The sequence below is a fragment of the Cynara cardunculus genome, assembly GCF_001531365.2.
Source record: "Cynara cardunculus var. scolymus isolate 2C chromosome LG 13, CcrdV1, whole genome shotgun sequence".
NCBI lineage: Eukaryota > Viridiplantae > Streptophyta > Magnoliopsida > Asterales > Asteraceae > Cynara > Cynara cardunculus.
This window is the reverse complement of record NC_037540.1, coordinates 10,106,999-10,124,381: the sequence shown is the minus strand read 5'-3', so window position 1 is coordinate 10,124,381 and position 17,383 is coordinate 10,106,999. Positions and strand designations below refer to the sequence as shown.

Sequence of the window (17,383 nt, the reverse complement as noted above, 5' to 3'; positions counted from 1 at the left end):
TATAAAAAACGGGTACGGGGCGGGGCGGGGAGTGCTATACCCGTCCCCGTCCCCGTCCCCGTCCCCGGCTTGCGCCAAGCGGGGATCCCCGTCCCCRTCCCCGRGASCCGATTTTTCGGGGAATCCCCGTCCCCGACCGGGGCGGGTGGACCGGGTTACCCGACGGGTCGGGGTCCATTCCCATCCCTAGACATGGGACAATGACAAGAGCTTGGACAAAGTGGGACAGTGCGGGACAAAAAAAGTTTTTTCTTATTCCACCAAAATAGGTGAAACAAGAAGGGACAAGAATCAATCAGAAACTAAGATATTGTTAAATAACCTTCGTTTGATATATAATCTTAATATGATATTTGTTTTAGTGACCACTATCGCTAGTCGTGGCTGCCACCACCACCGGTACCCACCATCGGCCACCTCCACCTCCACTACTACAACCTTTTTCACCACCACCGACCACCATCATCCATCGCCACCTTCACAACCACCGTTGGCCACCGAACACCACTGTCCATCGCCCCCACCACTACCACCATTGGTTACCTCCACCTTCTCCTCTACTACAACAGCCTCCTTTACCACCTCCACAACCACTGTCCATCGCCACCACCATTACCACCATGGTCCACCTTACCTCCACCATCGGCTACCACTACCACCGTCGGCCACCACCATCAGCTATCACTACCACTATCTACCATATTCACGTCTTCCACAACCACCGTTGGCCACCACCACCGTCCATCTCCACCACCATTAGTATCGTCACCCACCACCCCTTCCACCTCCACCATAACCAACATCCCACCTTCATCAATTGATAAGGATCTTTCAAACCAAATAAAATATTATTTCTCCTTTATACGAATCAAATTTTTTCTAATTACCATCAATTATATAAAGTTTTTCATTCAAATCTGGTACTATTATATGTATTATTTATGTACATGAAAATGTGTAAAAATGTTTATAAGATAAATAATTTAATTATTTACATTATTTGTGCTAATTATAATTATTATATTATATATAAAATCATCAAATAACTTATGGGGGCAACTTGTCTAGTTCTGTCATGTCCAGTCCTAGTCGTACCAAACATCAGACAGACTCTTGTGTTGTCCCGTTCCATCTTACCCTCTTATCCTGTCCAGTTCAGTCATGTCCAGACATGTCTACGTACCAAACATTACCTTAGGAGATCATTATAGCTAAGATAATTAATCTGCTATCTAGGAGATGGTCGTTGCTATTATTTATAATTTTACAAATACATACATCATGAACAAAACCATAGGAGTCAAATTCTACCACACTAAAATCAGTGTAAGTGTATAATGAACGTTCAATTCTTCTCATTTTATATTAATTTTATCTGATTTTATGTGACATATTTTTTCTTCATGTAATCAGTGATTACAATATACTTGAAACTTTACATCTAAGTCATCAAAAAGTTGCATGATCTACAAGTCAAAAATGAGTACGAAATAAGAATAATTAAACATTTTGTTCCACTCCTTAAGAAAATAATATATATCTTTACATTAGAGGAACCAATATTGTTACATTTGACCTATATTTATACTATATTATAAAACATTTGACAAAAACTCTTAAAAACGATTTTTTATACATAAAATGTTGTATATTGATGCATAGTACTTAAAATTCAAGATTACAAGTAAATTATGCATAAATACAACTTACTAAAGCTCGATGTTTGAATTCGTAACTAACTGCGGATAAACATAATCAAATAAAGGATAAACATCTCATTTTAAAGTATAAAAATATATAAAATATAATTAGGATAATTATCGAGTTCTAACAAAATAATTAATTATGATCTTTATAAAAAAATTATATTATTTAACCAAATATAAATTACTTCATTATTGTACCTAAATTAAATTATAATAAAAAAATTAATTAAAAAACTACACAAAAAATGAGGAATTTTAATTTGTCAAATTTTTATTTTATTCAAAAATAAAAAAACATAACCGTTTTCTCAAATTCACATAAGACCATATTATAACATCGACTGAGATAAATAATAAAATGAAATAAAGGATAAACATCTCGCTGCATCGCGCGAGTGCCCTTCTAGTTTTTTTATAATGTGTACGATGTTGGGATTTTTATTTAACGACAAATCGTATAAAATGGTATTCCCTCCGTCCTAAAATAGATGCCTACAATTAAAATGATATACAGTTTTAGACATGCATAATTATTACACCTTTTAATTATTCAAATGACATATTTACCCTTATTTAATTTCTCCCTCTTCACAACTCTTAAATATTTACAATTGTTTCTAAAGCATTATTTATGGTTTCATGGTTTGATATTTTAAAGGGCAAAATGCATAAAATAGCAATCTACTTTCATAAATTTCTTTATTATAGCATTGTACTTTCAGTTTTTCTTATTACAGCAATGTACTTTCAAATTATTTTTTATTAGGACATTGTACTTTGAAAAATTTACCCATTATAGCATTGGGTAACCTTTTGATTTAAATTTACTCATTATACTAGGTTTCCAAGCCACCTCATTGTCCATGTAGGTTGTCCACATGTACTATAGTGATGTGACTTTTTTACTACATCATTGTACTTTCAAAATTATTTTATTATAACATCTACTAGTTCTTATTAAACATTGTATTTTTAATTTTAATATTATATATATATTTTTTAATAAATGTATTAAATGAATTAAAAAAATTCTAAATTATTCATTAATATACTAATATCAATAAAACTAGTAGAACACAACTTATCTCGTTAATATTTTTAGAAAAATATATGTTTTTTGAAAAAAGGAAAATAAGAATTGTTCTTTTTTTACCAAAAAATATTATCTTTACTTGACGAATATATTATATTTGTTTAAAAACTTTTTACTTGACGTATAAATATATTAAATTAATTAGATTTTTTTGAAGTATTTATTAATATAACAATATTAAAAAATTGTAGATAACAATTTATTTCGTTAATATTTTAAAGAGAACTTTAAAATATATGTATTTATTTGAACAACATAAAATAGGAAAAGTTGTATTTTTTACAAATAAAATATATCTCGAAAATAATGTTGCATATTTATTTAATAAATATTTTACTCTAAGAATATTTAATTTAAATGCAACTTAATAAGAAAAAGTAAAAAAAAAAATTAAATGTTTTTTTAGATAATAGCAATGAAAATTGAAAATCACTAATAATAATTTGAAATATGTTTTTATTTTAATTTTAGTTAAGTCATCAAAATGATGTGTCATACACATCACCTCATTAAAGACACACAAGCAAAAAAGTCAAAGGGTTAACCGGTTTAAAAGGTAACAGGTTACCCATTGCTATTATGGGTARATTTTTTAAAGTACAATGCCTTAATAAAAAATAATTTGAAAGTACATTGCTGTAATAAAGAAAAACAAAAGTAGAATGTTATAATAAGAAATTTTGTGAAAGTAGGTTGTTATTTCATGTCTTTAACCCTATTTTAAATGAATGCATGTTTTAAAATTGTTTATTACCTCTGATGTTGTTTTAAATATGTAAATGGGTTTGCATAGTAGGAATAGTGTACCTTGAGATAGTGGAATTTTTTGAGAGCTTATTAATCTGTACGCCTTGTTTTTTGTTTCATGAGCACATTGGATAGACATCTTCTTGGACATTGGTTATGAATGTCACAGTGGAGTGACTATGATATATGAACATTGTGTAGAGCTCGTTGTTTTGTGATTGGTATGATATTTTAAATCTCAATGCTTATTTTCATATGTTAAAAGAGAATTCACTAGACCTTTAGGTTTAATTATCGTTTTTCAAATAAAAATCTATATTCCAGTAAGTGTTAGATGAGGGTTGTCCCCAAGGAAAACGAGAAGATGTGATGAACTTAGTGGTGGATTGAATTAGAGCCTGGAGGGGGTGTTTGAGATTGCTTATAAAAAATAACTTATTGATTTATTTCAGTGTGATACCGAAAATAAGCATTTTTGAATATTTGGATAAACAACTTATACCGATATCAAACCGATAATATGAAGTTTTTAAAGAATTAGTTTGCTTTTTTGCAATAATTTTCACCGCGATGTTATTACGAGATAAGGTTGTGTACCATTATATTTATATAGTTGTAATAGTAGTTGGAATGTGTGGGACCCACCTATTGCTCTTTACCATTCCCACGGAAAAACAAGAGAAAAAAGTCGGAAAACGTCATCCGTCTCTCCCCCCATCACGTTCTCTGGAAACAGGGAATGGCAAGTTTTTTTGGCGCTCGGCGCGTAGGCGTAACCGCCGCTACACTCGCTGTCGCTGTAGGCGGCTCCTACGTGGCACTCCGTGACCCYTAYGTCTCCTCCAGCGACSTCGCYGGYGGAGGYWCAGCSCTAGAGGCARTCCGGAGGAAAATCACMGACCCSGYWGCGGTTGTACCTTCTCGTGCCGTACAAGAGTCATATCTCGTCGCTGCTAATTCCTCTAATCCACTCGACATTCTCGTTGTCGGTGGAGGCGCCACCGGATGCGGGGTCGCTCTCGATGCCGTCACCAGAGGGCTACGTGTCGGCCTTGTGGAACGAGATGACTTCTCTTCTGGAACGTCATCCCGCTCTACGAAGTTAATTCACGGAGGTATGTATGGCGGTTTTTTTGAACTTGATACTTTTGATCATGCATATATGTTATGACATCTGGTCAGTTGCAACTTGTGAGTATGAATCGATGATGTGATCGTTAATTGATGTAATTCAATGATCCCGATTTGCAATTAACTGAAACTAGGTCTAATTAACTCTTAATATCGTTAAGCTCATGAACAAAGTTCTAATACCGAGACAAGTGGAAATCAGATTGCAAATTTGCAATGACAAGTAATATCATCGACTAGCATAATCAATGAATAAGCAACCCTATAAGTGAAATTAAAGCAAACAGAGATTGACACTGGAGATTTTTTCATGGAAAACTCGGAAAGGGAAAAACGAGAGGCCCAGGATGCCGAAAACTGATCCACTATATGTTAGAAAGTAGGGTAGTAGAAGGAGAAGATAGCGCAGTAAATCAATGATTAGAACGTGAAAGGATCACTATCCTTAAGTATATTATTAGCCCCCACCATCAAGGTTGTTCACTTGTTTGGATTAAAGGCTAATACACCCCGAGGAATAATCTAATCATAGAGATATATTCAACAACTAAATATATCTCGTATGAACATTTCTGCAGATTTTGTATGAAGAGAAAGGAGAGGATTAAGAGAGATTAAATGATGAAATAATCACACACATATATATAGGTTTGCATGTATAACTGATTATGAATAAGATAAACTAATTTTTAAACTTATCCAAATCAGAAAAACTTGAAAAAACCCTATAAAAAACGGTCATAAACTTGCCAAACAGTGTCTTAAGGCGACTTTTCAAGTGAGTTAAGTCACTTAGTAAGTCAGAGTAGTCACTGTCCCCGTGCATCAGATCAGAAGACCACACGACTTTTCCTGCTACCCAAATCACATGGAAAACTCACCCTAGTGCTATCTTTTGACCGTTTAATACATGCGTAAACTTCACACAAGGCGAAATCCCCCTTAAGATTTTATCACTCTTCCAATGTGTTTTAAGTGTTATGCCTAAAACCCCTGTATATAGCCCACCAATACTTGTAAGATTTCAATATTCTTTCTATGTGGGACAAACCTTACGATGAAGACTATATATACAACACTATTGGATGGGATGTTACAACTTGAGAGATTACATGAATAATGCTGATAACCAATCCACCATCATTAAGTTTTCTTTATCCTACGTTTAGAAGAATTTTCTAATTTATTTGAATCTATATAGAAGCCAAATAAAGCCCAAAACAGTTGTCTCAGATAGAATAAATACTCTACACACAAATTCTTTTTTCGTCTAGAAAAGTTAATTTTATACCATGGTGTTCAATCATTGTAGTCCCAACCTTACTTTGTTTCAGTTTATTTCTGGATTCTCCGAGTAGATGGGCTTAGCTAAATTTTAACAAAAAGTAAATTTTAATAAAAAGTTGATTAACCAGCGAGACAAAAGGATTTTCATAAAGAAACATCGGTTTCCTGTGCTTGTATCTAGACTAATATCTCAGAGAGCTTCTCTCTTCTAGAGGAGGCTTGTATAGAGCTAAAAAGAAACAAATATTTTAAGATGAACTAATGATTGCACTGCTTTTCAAGGATTGTGGTTTTCAGTGTTTTAAATGCAGCGTTGATGGTGATAAAGCTTTCATATCTGGTGATAATCAACAAATTCTTGCGGAGTCCAAAGAAATGAAAATAAATAAAATAGGGGGTCAACTTGTTCCAATTTCATCTCTATTGAATTTGAATATCAGAATAGTGGATATAGTCATGATTCAATGGGTCAGGTCCACTTATTTTTCTTTTATTGATTTCTAATCGGGCACATAACCACAATTAAAATCAATAAAAAAATAGGAAACGAACGAAAAATTATAACAAATAGATAGCTGTTAGGAAGGAAGATTCCAATTCACTTAAAATCACATCATTAGATACTTGAGCTACTAAACTTAAATATGGAGCTGCTGTTTTAAATTGATGAAATTTCACTTGATAGCGGCTAGTTATTGGAGTGGCCACCAAGAGAATTTGAATCTAATGATGATGTATTCAGCATTATGAGCGCAAAAGAATCCTTCTCCATGTGCTACCGCTGCTGAAGAACTTGGAGAATCTTTTTAACGAAGTCCATGAATATGCATCCAATGATCCAAATAATGGGTCATAACATGGGCCATCTACTTATATTTTGCAAAAATAAAATGGAGGGGGTTACCATTCATCAATAAATATTGGAATATACCTGTTCTTATTCTTTACCAATCAAATGCATATGCTAATTTATTTTATCCCTTTAGGTGTTCGCTACTTGGAAAAAGCGGTATTCAATTTAGATTATGGGCAACTAAAGCTGGTTTTTCATGCATTAGAGGAGCGCAAACAGGTTATTGATAATGCTCCGCACCTGTGCCATGCTTTACCTTGCATGACACCATGTTTTAGCTGGTTTGAGGCACTATACTATTGGGTGGGCTTGAAAATGTATGATCTGGTGGCAGGACGACGTCTACTTCATCTATCCAGGTACTATTCTGCACAAGAGTCTGCTGAACTCTTCCCCACACTTGCAAGGAAAGGCAAAGATAGAAGTTTGAAGGGAACAGTAGTCTATTATGATGGACAAATGAATGATGCACGGGTTAATGTTGGCTTAGCATGCACTGCTGCATTAGCAGGAGCCGCTGTACTTAATCATGCCGAAGTTGTATCCCTTCTTAAAGAAGATGGTGGGAATCGGATAATAGGAGCACGGATTCGGGACAATTTATCAGGTAAAACTAACAGCATTTTATTCTGATGTTATCAGATGATACACACATGCTTTGCATGTTATATTGGTTTATATTTTGTTCTTCTTTTCCTGTTAATGAATTACTGTCCTTTTGGCTTTAAATTTGTTGCAATAATAAGCTGTATAAGTGTGGAGTATAAACCAAAAAAATACCGAAGTTTGTTGGAAACATCATTGGCAATCCAGTCTTATATCATCACATTTTATATTCTAGCATTATAGCACACTGCATGCTGAGATGAACCTGGTTAGTCTCTTTGTATATATACATAGATAAATAGGTATGGAAACAAGTATCCTCATTCTCTTGCCATACCTGAGTTCTATTTCAAGTCCGATTATGTAGGGGAAGGAACAGTGCCTTTGCTGCAGTGTGAGCAGGTAATGTTGCATTTGCTATCCCCCTGCTCTGTCCAAGCAACAGCTCAGGCTTGCAGTTCTCTTTTTGAGAATGCCATAGTGTTTCGGGTCACAGGGCATCATTGCAACCTGTATTACTGATTTTCGTGGTGTGAGTCTATGTAAGGATAGGTGAGAAGAATTAAAAGTTTCATCATGAATCTGTAGCTTGTTGATCTTATAGGTATGCACACACACAGACACTTGAAACTCCATATTTTGTCCAGATAAGACACTCAGGGGCACCTGTGTCCATGTACCTCATCCTGATTCTTTCTTCTTGTTATTAACTTGTTCCCCAACATCTAGTGATGCAAAACTTGGGCATATTTTGTTTTGAAATACTTCGTTTAATTCTTGCTCGTGTTTAAGTTTACAGGCACGGAGTTTGATGCATATGCAAAAGTAGTAGTTAATGCGGGTGGACCATTTTGCGACTCTGTTAGAAAATTGGCTGATAAAGATGCAAAACCAATTATCTGTCCTAGCAGTGGTGTCCACATTGTTCTGCCTGACTATTATTCTCCTGAGGGAATGGGCTTGATTGTTCCCAAGACAAAGGACGGACGTGTTGTATTCATGCTCCCATGGTTAGGAAGGACGGTTGCTGGTACAACCGACTCCAGTACGAGCATTACCATGCTACCAGAACCTCATGAGGATGAAATTGAATTTATACTGGATGCCATCTGTGATTATCTTAATGTTAAGGTTTGGATTTCACTTCTTAGATAGCTAGTCTTGTTTTTGCATTCTGCACCTTAACTTGCACTGTACATCATTGATTTATCTGCTAGCTTTTCAAGCCTTCCCTAAAGAATTCCACTCTTAAGACCAAGGAAAAGATGGAGCTTGGATATTTGTATAAATCCACACAAAAATCATTTCCTTACCAGTTATCTCAGGCTCCTGAACTTCAACCTGGTTGCCCACTTGCCCTGGATAAACATGGGCATTGTTTCTGCGATGTCAACTGTTTGTTTTTTTATTTATGATTTATTTATTGCAAGCTGGCTTTATGTAGGGTTATTGTTATGGTTTGAGTATTAGCGGTCAATGCTACTGTTGAAGGCTTTTCTGGAGGGTCTTCTTGTTGCTATGTATGCGTCTACTTTTAAATATTTATATGTATGTGACTTTGGCATGTACTTATCTCTTTCATATTCCATTGTAATGTTTTTCTTTACATATCATGGCATGTAAAAGAAATCTGGTGTAACACTGTAAGTTTCAACTTTTAAGGCATTATTTTTCATAATCCAGAGCTATCTCCTGCTACTTTTTATGGAAGAAGCTTCGTGAATTTTCTTCTTAAAGTAAGATATGTGCATAGGGTTGGGCCATATGACACTTTATCTAACCATCTATAGTTCTTACATTCTCATCCTTTGTAATACACTGATAAGTTTGTCAGTATAACTAAAGTGATTGTGGTTAAAGTAGACTATTTGGAGAAACTTGAAGTGATTATGAAACTAAGTTGACAAGTTCATTTGTAATATACCTTTGTTACTCATTAGTTGAATCTTTCAAGTTTCCCAGTTGAACTGTGGTCCTATACGGCTTCCTCTCATGATGAGAGACAGAAATGTTTCAATTTAGATGCCTCCTTTATTTGTCATATTGGTTTGTTGAGACCTACATATGCTGGGTTGTATAGGTACGGCGCACAGATGTTCTCTCTGCTTGGAGTGGAATCCGGCCTTTGGCAACTGATCCAAATGCGAAGAACACAGAGAGCATTTCAAGGGATCATGTTGTGTGCGAAGATTTTCCTGGTTTGGTCACGATTACTGGTGGAAAGTGGACCACATATAGAAGGTAGCTTTATGTTATTCTGATTGGTTCCTTAATAATGATATAAAAAAAGTAAAAAACCAAGCAACCCTTTTATACCTATCTCCAAACCTTTTATTGTTTTAATTGTTGGTAGCTGGACTAGTGATTTCAATTCTCAAATCACTCACCACGACTATGGCTGTTCAAATATTATCTCTCATTTTTGTCTTTTGCCTACTGTGCTTATGTTGGCATCTGCTGTGTTAGTATTGTGCTAAAATATTACCCAATTTCAGCATGGCTGAAGATGCAGTCAATGCAGCTATCAAGTCTGGAAAGCTGAACGCAGCAAACAGCAGTTTGACGTCCAACATACGTCTAGTGGGTGGAGATGGATGGGATCCAGCATTTTTCACCGTGCTTGCTCAAGAATATGTGCGAATGAAGGTGGGACATAGTGGTAAAATTGTTCCTGGAGTTATGGATACTGCTGCTGCTAAGCATTTGTCTCATTCATATGGTACCATGGCTGAAAGAGTAGCTGTCATAGCACAGGTTTTCCCCTTATCTAAACTCTAAAGTACATGTGCCAAATTATCTTGTTGCCAATTACATATTAGTAAGAGGTTTGTGCTTCCCAATTCCCATGGCATTATTCTAAATCTCTTTAGAAATTCTGCTGCCTGAGATGTGCACTAATGTTTAGAAATAGTATCTGTTTCTGTGGAGCTTCTTTCAAATACTATTTGGGATTAGGAAACATTAGGATTCAAGAAGTGAATTCATCCAGTTGAAGTACTCTATAAATAAGATGTTGATATATAATATGTGGTTGCCCTTTTATATATTTAAACGACACATTCTTTTTCCTTCACTTTGACTTATACCAGTAGGATGTGTAGATGGAACTGCTGTGAGAAATGCAGGGATGTTTCATGTTTGTACTAGATTCTCTACGTTTTCATGAATTTCTTTTGTAGATGTTTGATCAACTATCTTCCAATTTCCATATCTATGATCTAGAAGCAAAATAGTTTACAATGAAATTTATTTTTCATTTTAGTTACCAAGTCCAACCTGAGAGTAATAAGGCAAATTTGTGCCCAGGAGGCATAAGCAGTTGCTAATGACAATATCACTTGCAAGACTAAAAAGATGTGCTCTGCTATTGTTGACATTCTGGCTGATAGAAAGCACCCTTCAGTTTAAGAACTTTGACTTTTGTGGTTATATGACTTGGCTCTTAATCCAGAATTTCAGGATGAGAGAACAACACCTTTGTTTTTAATAGTACTTCTCTGTCCCATGAAAATTGCAGTGGTAAAATATTTCTAGGGTTAATTTCGTCTTTTTAAATAGAAGCTTTTTAGATTGTTTTGAACATAGATTCTTAAAGTTCTGAAGAAAAGTTTAATAGGCTGTCTCCAAATGTTGTGTGCCGAAAGATGAATGTTGCAATTTTTCATGGGACAAGTGATTCATTTTGTTTGACATGGTCCACTTTTTTCCTTTACTTCAGAATTAAATCAATATACATTATCTGTTGTATTTGCCAAATCATCTATTTGATCACATTGTAGAGTGAGGCTCTGTATTTGATTTGGGAGCTGAATGGATAGACTTCTGTTTTCAAGAAGGTCAACTGATTTCCCAATCCACAGCCTTTGTTTGTAGATTACAGCTGCCCTAGCATGTGGCTGTTGGAGAAGTTTTGGATGCCATTATCATAACATTAACATTTACCGAACTACCGATGTACTCTGTCCCTTGAAAATTGCAACAGTTTACATTTTAGGATGTCCCATAAAAATTAGAACAGTTTCCACTCGAGGATATTCCATAAAAATCTAACATTTTCTTGTTGGAAGTTTTTTCGGTTGAAGTTATCTATTCGCACATTTTCATCATTGCAGAAAATTGATGAAATTTCCAATTACTGACACTTCCTTAGACCAAGTGCACGTTTAAAAGTTCCTCCTTTCATGGAATAGAGGGAGTATCATTTTTCTACAGTTTTGATGGTTTTTATTAACACAGCCCCTCCTGAACTTATATCTTCTGAAATCTGACTGCCTAATGGTTTTACTGAGCTTCTTTATCTACACTTATTCTTGTAGAATGAAAATCTTGGCAAGCGGCTTGCCCATGGGTACCCATACCTTGAAGCTGAGGTTGCTTATTGTGCTCGAAATGAGTACTGTGAATCTGCAGTAGATTTCATTGCTAGAAGATCCCGACTTGCTTTTCTCGATACTGATGCAGCAGGCCGAGCACTGCCCCGTGTGATTGAGATATTGGCGGCTGAGCACCATTGGGACAAGCGAAGGCAGAAGCAAGAGTCCGAGACAGCAACAAAGTTTCTTGAATCTTTCAAGTCATCAAAGAATGCTCAATTTCATGATGGGAAGCATACATAATGAGATATTTTAACAGTCATTCAGTCATCACTGGTATGAATCGGTTGTTTATTGCACTTTAAGAATTAGCTAAAAAGGGTCCCTCACAAAATGACCAACTTTTTCCAAATTAGCACAAACTAGCCGCACTTCCCACAAAAAACTCTAGCAAAAACCCACTTTTCCTGGCTGTTCTCAGGGGCTCCATGAGATAAGTTGAGGCGCGCGCAAGTTGGCCAGGACATCCATAGTTACAAAAAAAACCTTTTTTCAAATTTCATTCATTTTTGTGGGCCAATTCGCAAAAAAAGGTGCGCAAAAACCTCTTTTTTGCAAAGCGGGCAACAAAAATTGAATAAATTATCCCAAAAACTACATTTTGCAGAAAGAAGGTTTTGCTCAGTGTTTTTGCAACATAGGTAGCTATTTTTTGTTAATTTGGAAAAGTTGGTCATTTTGTGATGTTCCAACTCCAATTTTTGGCTATTTTTGTGAAATGATGTTTTTAGTGATTACTGATTTAAAAGAGATGTTTTTTTAGTGTACTTCAATTTGTTCTCTGTTGTAGGGTTGTAATAAGTCGAACCCAAGGAGCTGGAATGCCAGTTTGTTCTTCAGCTGGATGCTCACCTTCCTCTATGCAGCCAGTATGTGGTTATAGCTCATAATAAGCTCGTCCGATAAATATTCTTCGACTCGTTAATTTTAGCAATGCTTGGTAAATAATGTTCTTTCGTGGTTCATTGAATCATGGACCGGACTACCCTTCGGAAAAATATGGTTCAAGTTGATGTTTTTAGGTTACAAAAATAGGCCATTTTCATCCTTTGAGTTCACTGCAAATCATCATAGGCAAATGTTTAGTTGCACTGGCTTTTGATTGGTTTTGTTCATCCCATATAAAAACGGTAACTTGTGACATTTGGTCATGTGTTTCTACCAGATTTTCAATAAAATGAGAACAACTTTGTGATCAACCAATTGGGGAAGTTGAATATGATCTTAGGCCAAAACTCTCATCCATCTTAGCAATGTTTTCAAGGTCATTCACTGTCTACAAAAGAAATATTTTTAAGTCAAAATTAACAAAGTTTGATTTAGTTTCTATTTAAGTGTAATATATAGTTTTTTCTCAATTGACGTGATAAAATTTCAGAGTTTTCTATTTTATATCTATCTTCATCAGTATGTTGATGATCTTGTAACATTTGATGACGTGGATATTCATTTATGAAAGGTTTACAAAACTACTTATAACAAGGTTATGGCAAAGTGGATGCTAGAACTTGACACCCACATAATCAAATGTTACAATTACAGTAGAAAATTTTGTTACATAAATAGAAAATTTTGAAATCTTGTTGCATGAATATGAAAAAATTGTTTGTTACCTTAAATAGGAGATAAAGGCAAAATTTGTTGATTATTCCTTAGAGAGATGTTTGGTTCTTAAAATATTTTTAGAAGAAATGAAATCTTTCAAAGTAATTAGAATTTAATGAATTTGGAATAATAAAATTGAATCCGACGTTCTCTTGACAACAAAACTCAATTTACTATAATTTGGTGATTTTCTAATTTAAATTTATATAATTTAAATATTGTTATCAATTAACCTTATTCGTTTAAATAAATGTTAATTTTTATAATTTTGACATAAATTTAGTAATAATGATGAATAAATATGTGAAATTGTATAATTTTTTATATAAATTCAACACTATAATATTTTAATGGTAAAATACACATTTTAAACAAATTCAGACATCTATCAAGTTATAAAAACAAATAATTTTATTGGTTCAGATTTTAGACTTTAAACATCGTCTCTTATTACAAAAGATGAAATGAAACTTCAGATTTTAACACTTTTTACCTCAATGAACATTATTTTCAATCAATGCATACATTTATCAAACTTCTTAGCAATACTATCTCAGAAGAGAAGGATGGATGGTCAATTGGCACTTGTAATTTTTTTTTTTAAATTAATTTTTATAGTTTTTTATTATTATTATCTTTTAATTATAATAAGTAACTTTTAACTATTATAATTCTTGTTATTGTAGTTTTTTATTATATAAACCATAGACCGATCCATGATTGACAGTGAAAGATTTATGAAATGAACAAAAAAAGGAAAACTGACGTGACAAAGTTACGAGCCTCTAAAAAAGTTCATGATTATATATGCTATGAAAATAAATTTAGGGTTTGTTTAGTTTGCATATAGGAAATGAAGACTATAATGAGCATCATGTTACGGCTGTTTGATCAATATTGAAAATCAACAAATTTTTGGTCCTCTGGTCGTCTATAAATTCGATTTATTTAATAGACAAATGACATCAATTGAAGAACTTGTTTTCAACAGTTCTATTTTGATGTTTATGACACGACATTTACATAAATTATGTTAAGAATTAAATAGAGTTTCTTGTGCGCAAAACTGTCATACACTCTGTATCAAAAAACATAATACGTTTTCTTAAGGAAAATCAGAATAAAGTATGCTCCATCGTTTACAAATTTATCATTTATTAAATAAAACTTCTTAATTATTTGCATTATATTATTTTAAAAGAATTCAAATTTGGATAAAAAAGTTGGCTATTGACAATTTCGACCGATCTCATGCAAGACATCAATATAAAAAGATATTTTTTTACTCATTCAACAGTTAAAAAAATCCCAACTACTAAATAATGCTTTAAATAATTTTTTTTTTCATAAATCTATACTATATTATAAAACATTTAACAAAAACTCTTAAAAACAATTTTTTTATGCATAAAGTACTGTTTATTGATTCATATTACTTAAAATTCAAAATCACAAGCAATTTATGCGTAAGTACAATTTATTAAAACTTCATTTTTGAATTTATGTAACTAACGATAGATAAACATAATCAAAAACGGGATAAACATCTCATTTTGAATATAAAATATGATTAAGACGATGATTAGTTATAACAAAATACTTAATTATTATCTTTATATAATTATATTATTAAACGATAATAAATTACTTCTTTATTAAGTCTAAATTAAATTATAAATAAAATATTGAATTAAAAAAATTACACAAAAACCAAAACTTTAAATAGTAAATTTGATATTATATAACTTTTTTTTTCCAAATTTTTAAGATATATTTGAATTTATATTTTATTTAAAAATAAAAATATTATCATTTTCTCAAAACCACTAAAACCGTATTATATCGACATAAATAATAAATTGCGATATATCTCGTTATATTAGGCAAACACCCTTTTAATATATATATATATATATATATATATATATATATAAGCGATCAAATGAAAACCACTTCAATTTGTAAAAACCGTAAAAACTACTCTCATCCGTCGTTAATGTTATGAAATTTTTTTATGAAATTGTTTCATATAATATTTTTTTTGATGAAGTTGTTTCATATGTGGTTATAAAATTGTTTCATATACTACTTAATGAAATTTTAATGAAACTGTTTCATGTATTTCTCTAAAATTAAAATAATAAAGATGATAATATCCATGATTAACACTCTCCACAATAAAAATGGTTAATCAACCTCTCATAATTACAAAAAAAATGAACAAAATGTAAAATTATAATTGGTTGAATGAGGTTTTCACGGTTTTTACAAATTGAGTGGTTTTTATTTGAACTCACCCCTATATATCTATATATCTATATATCTATATATATATATATATATATATATAAAAGATTAACACAAAATCATATTAAATTTATTTTTAACATAAATAATTTATGTTTTTTATATAATAATAAAAAAATACCCTAAATCATTTAAGCTTTGACGATGTAAAAGTTAATGAGATTGTGAGGGAGAGGGTGAGGGCAATACAAATATATGCATGTGGGTGGGCACATGCACCTCCATTATTGTCATTAATAATTCTACATAAAAACGCATTACCTGTAATCATTTATATTTCTATTTTTTATATACAATTTATTAAAAATCATATTTTTTATTCTTATCCATGATTTTTATTTTTATTTTTTTTAAACGATACTTGTTCAATAGTTTATGATCTAAACCAAAAATCGTATGAGAATAAGAGGCATGATGAGAACGGTGAAAATACTTCTGAATTTTTGGATGAATTGTTTTTTTTAAACTTAAATTTTTTAACTATTTTCAGTACCTTCAATTACTTTCAACTACATTTATCTTTATTTATTTTTTAAGTTTTATGTATATTTAATTATTTTACATGTATAAATCTGTTTAAATTTCGGTTATTATGATACAATAGGTAAATAAAGATAATTGAATGTGTATGAAAGTCTTGTCCTCTTTTTCTCATTGTAATTGTTACTGTAACTGGAACCTGATTATTATGATTTAAAAGGTTGTATATTTAAAAAATTGAAAATATTCGCATTAAACTTTTTACATTTGTACAACCAATACAATTCAATCTCAACCGTCCATTTAATTTGATGAATATGTGATTTCATAAAAAAATTAATTATTTTCTAATATAAAGTATTGATCATATTTAATGAACCCTAGTCATCTTTCATAAATATTCAAATCATAGTAAATGAACTCTCATCATTTCCATAAATATCTCAATTGATTGGGTTGCATTGGTTGTACAAATGTGATGGGTTGCATTTGATACGTTCTCTCGCTCTCTATCTATACATATATATATATATATATATACACACACACAAAAATAAAATCGTGTGAAAATAATAGTTAAGATGTGAAGTGTAAAAAGACATTGGACACTTGATGATTCTCTCCAATTATGATTGATCTAAAAGTAAATATCCGCTGTTATCTTTCTGAACATAACTTCAAAACTCACTGAAACCCAACTTTGCATATATTATAATATATATATATATATATATATATATATATATTTATACTATATTATAAAGCATTTGACAAGAACTTTTAAAAACCATTTTTTTATGCATGAAGTACTGTTTATTAATATATATTATCTTAAAATTCAAGATTACAAGTAAATTTGCGTAAGTACAACTTATTAAAGCTCCATCTTTKAATTCGTATAACTAACTGCAGATAAATATGATCAAATACATGATAAACATCCATTTTTAAATATATAAAATATAAAATATAATTAAGATAATCATTGAGTTATAATAGAATGTTTTATTATTAACTTTATAACAAAATTATATTATTAAAACAAAAATAAATTACATTGTTATTAAATCTAAATTAAATTATAATAAAAAATTGAATTCAAGAAGTTACATCAAAAAAACGAGAACTATTAAATTTATATTTCATTAAAAAATAAAAACATTATTACTTTCTCAAAACCATATAAAATCGTATT

General features: G+C 32.0%; 1 protein-coding gene across 3 annotated transcripts; it reads left to right on the top strand.

Annotated features, from left to right (window-relative positions):
• Window positions 1-4,281: 4,281 nt before the first annotated feature.
• LOC112524446 (glycerol-3-phosphate dehydrogenase SDP6, mitochondrial-like) lies at window positions 4,282-12,995 on the top strand. Of its 3 annotated transcripts, none has more exons than XM_025134264.1 (7): window positions 4,282-4,661; window positions 6,951-7,424; window positions 8,223-8,554; window positions 9,504-9,664; window positions 9,919-10,177; window positions 11,740-12,072; window positions 12,587-12,995. In XM_025134264.1, exons 1-6 carry the CDS (start codon window positions 4,286-4,288, stop codon window positions 12,037-12,039), a joined length of 1,902 nt encoding a protein of 633 aa, XP_024990032.1. In that variant the 5' UTR covers window positions 4,282-4,285; the 3' UTR covers window positions 12,040-12,072; window positions 12,587-12,995. The 3 variants fall into 3 exon arrangements, with proteins under 3 accessions (XP_024990032.1, XP_024990034.1, XP_024990033.1); XM_025134266.1 differs by having other exon boundaries at window positions 4,426-4,661; window positions 7,152-7,424; XM_025134265.1 differs by lacking the exon at window positions 4,282-4,661 and having other exon boundaries at window positions 6,956-7,036; window positions 7,152-7,424.
• The last annotated feature ends 4,388 nt before the right edge of the window (window positions 12,996-17,383 follow it).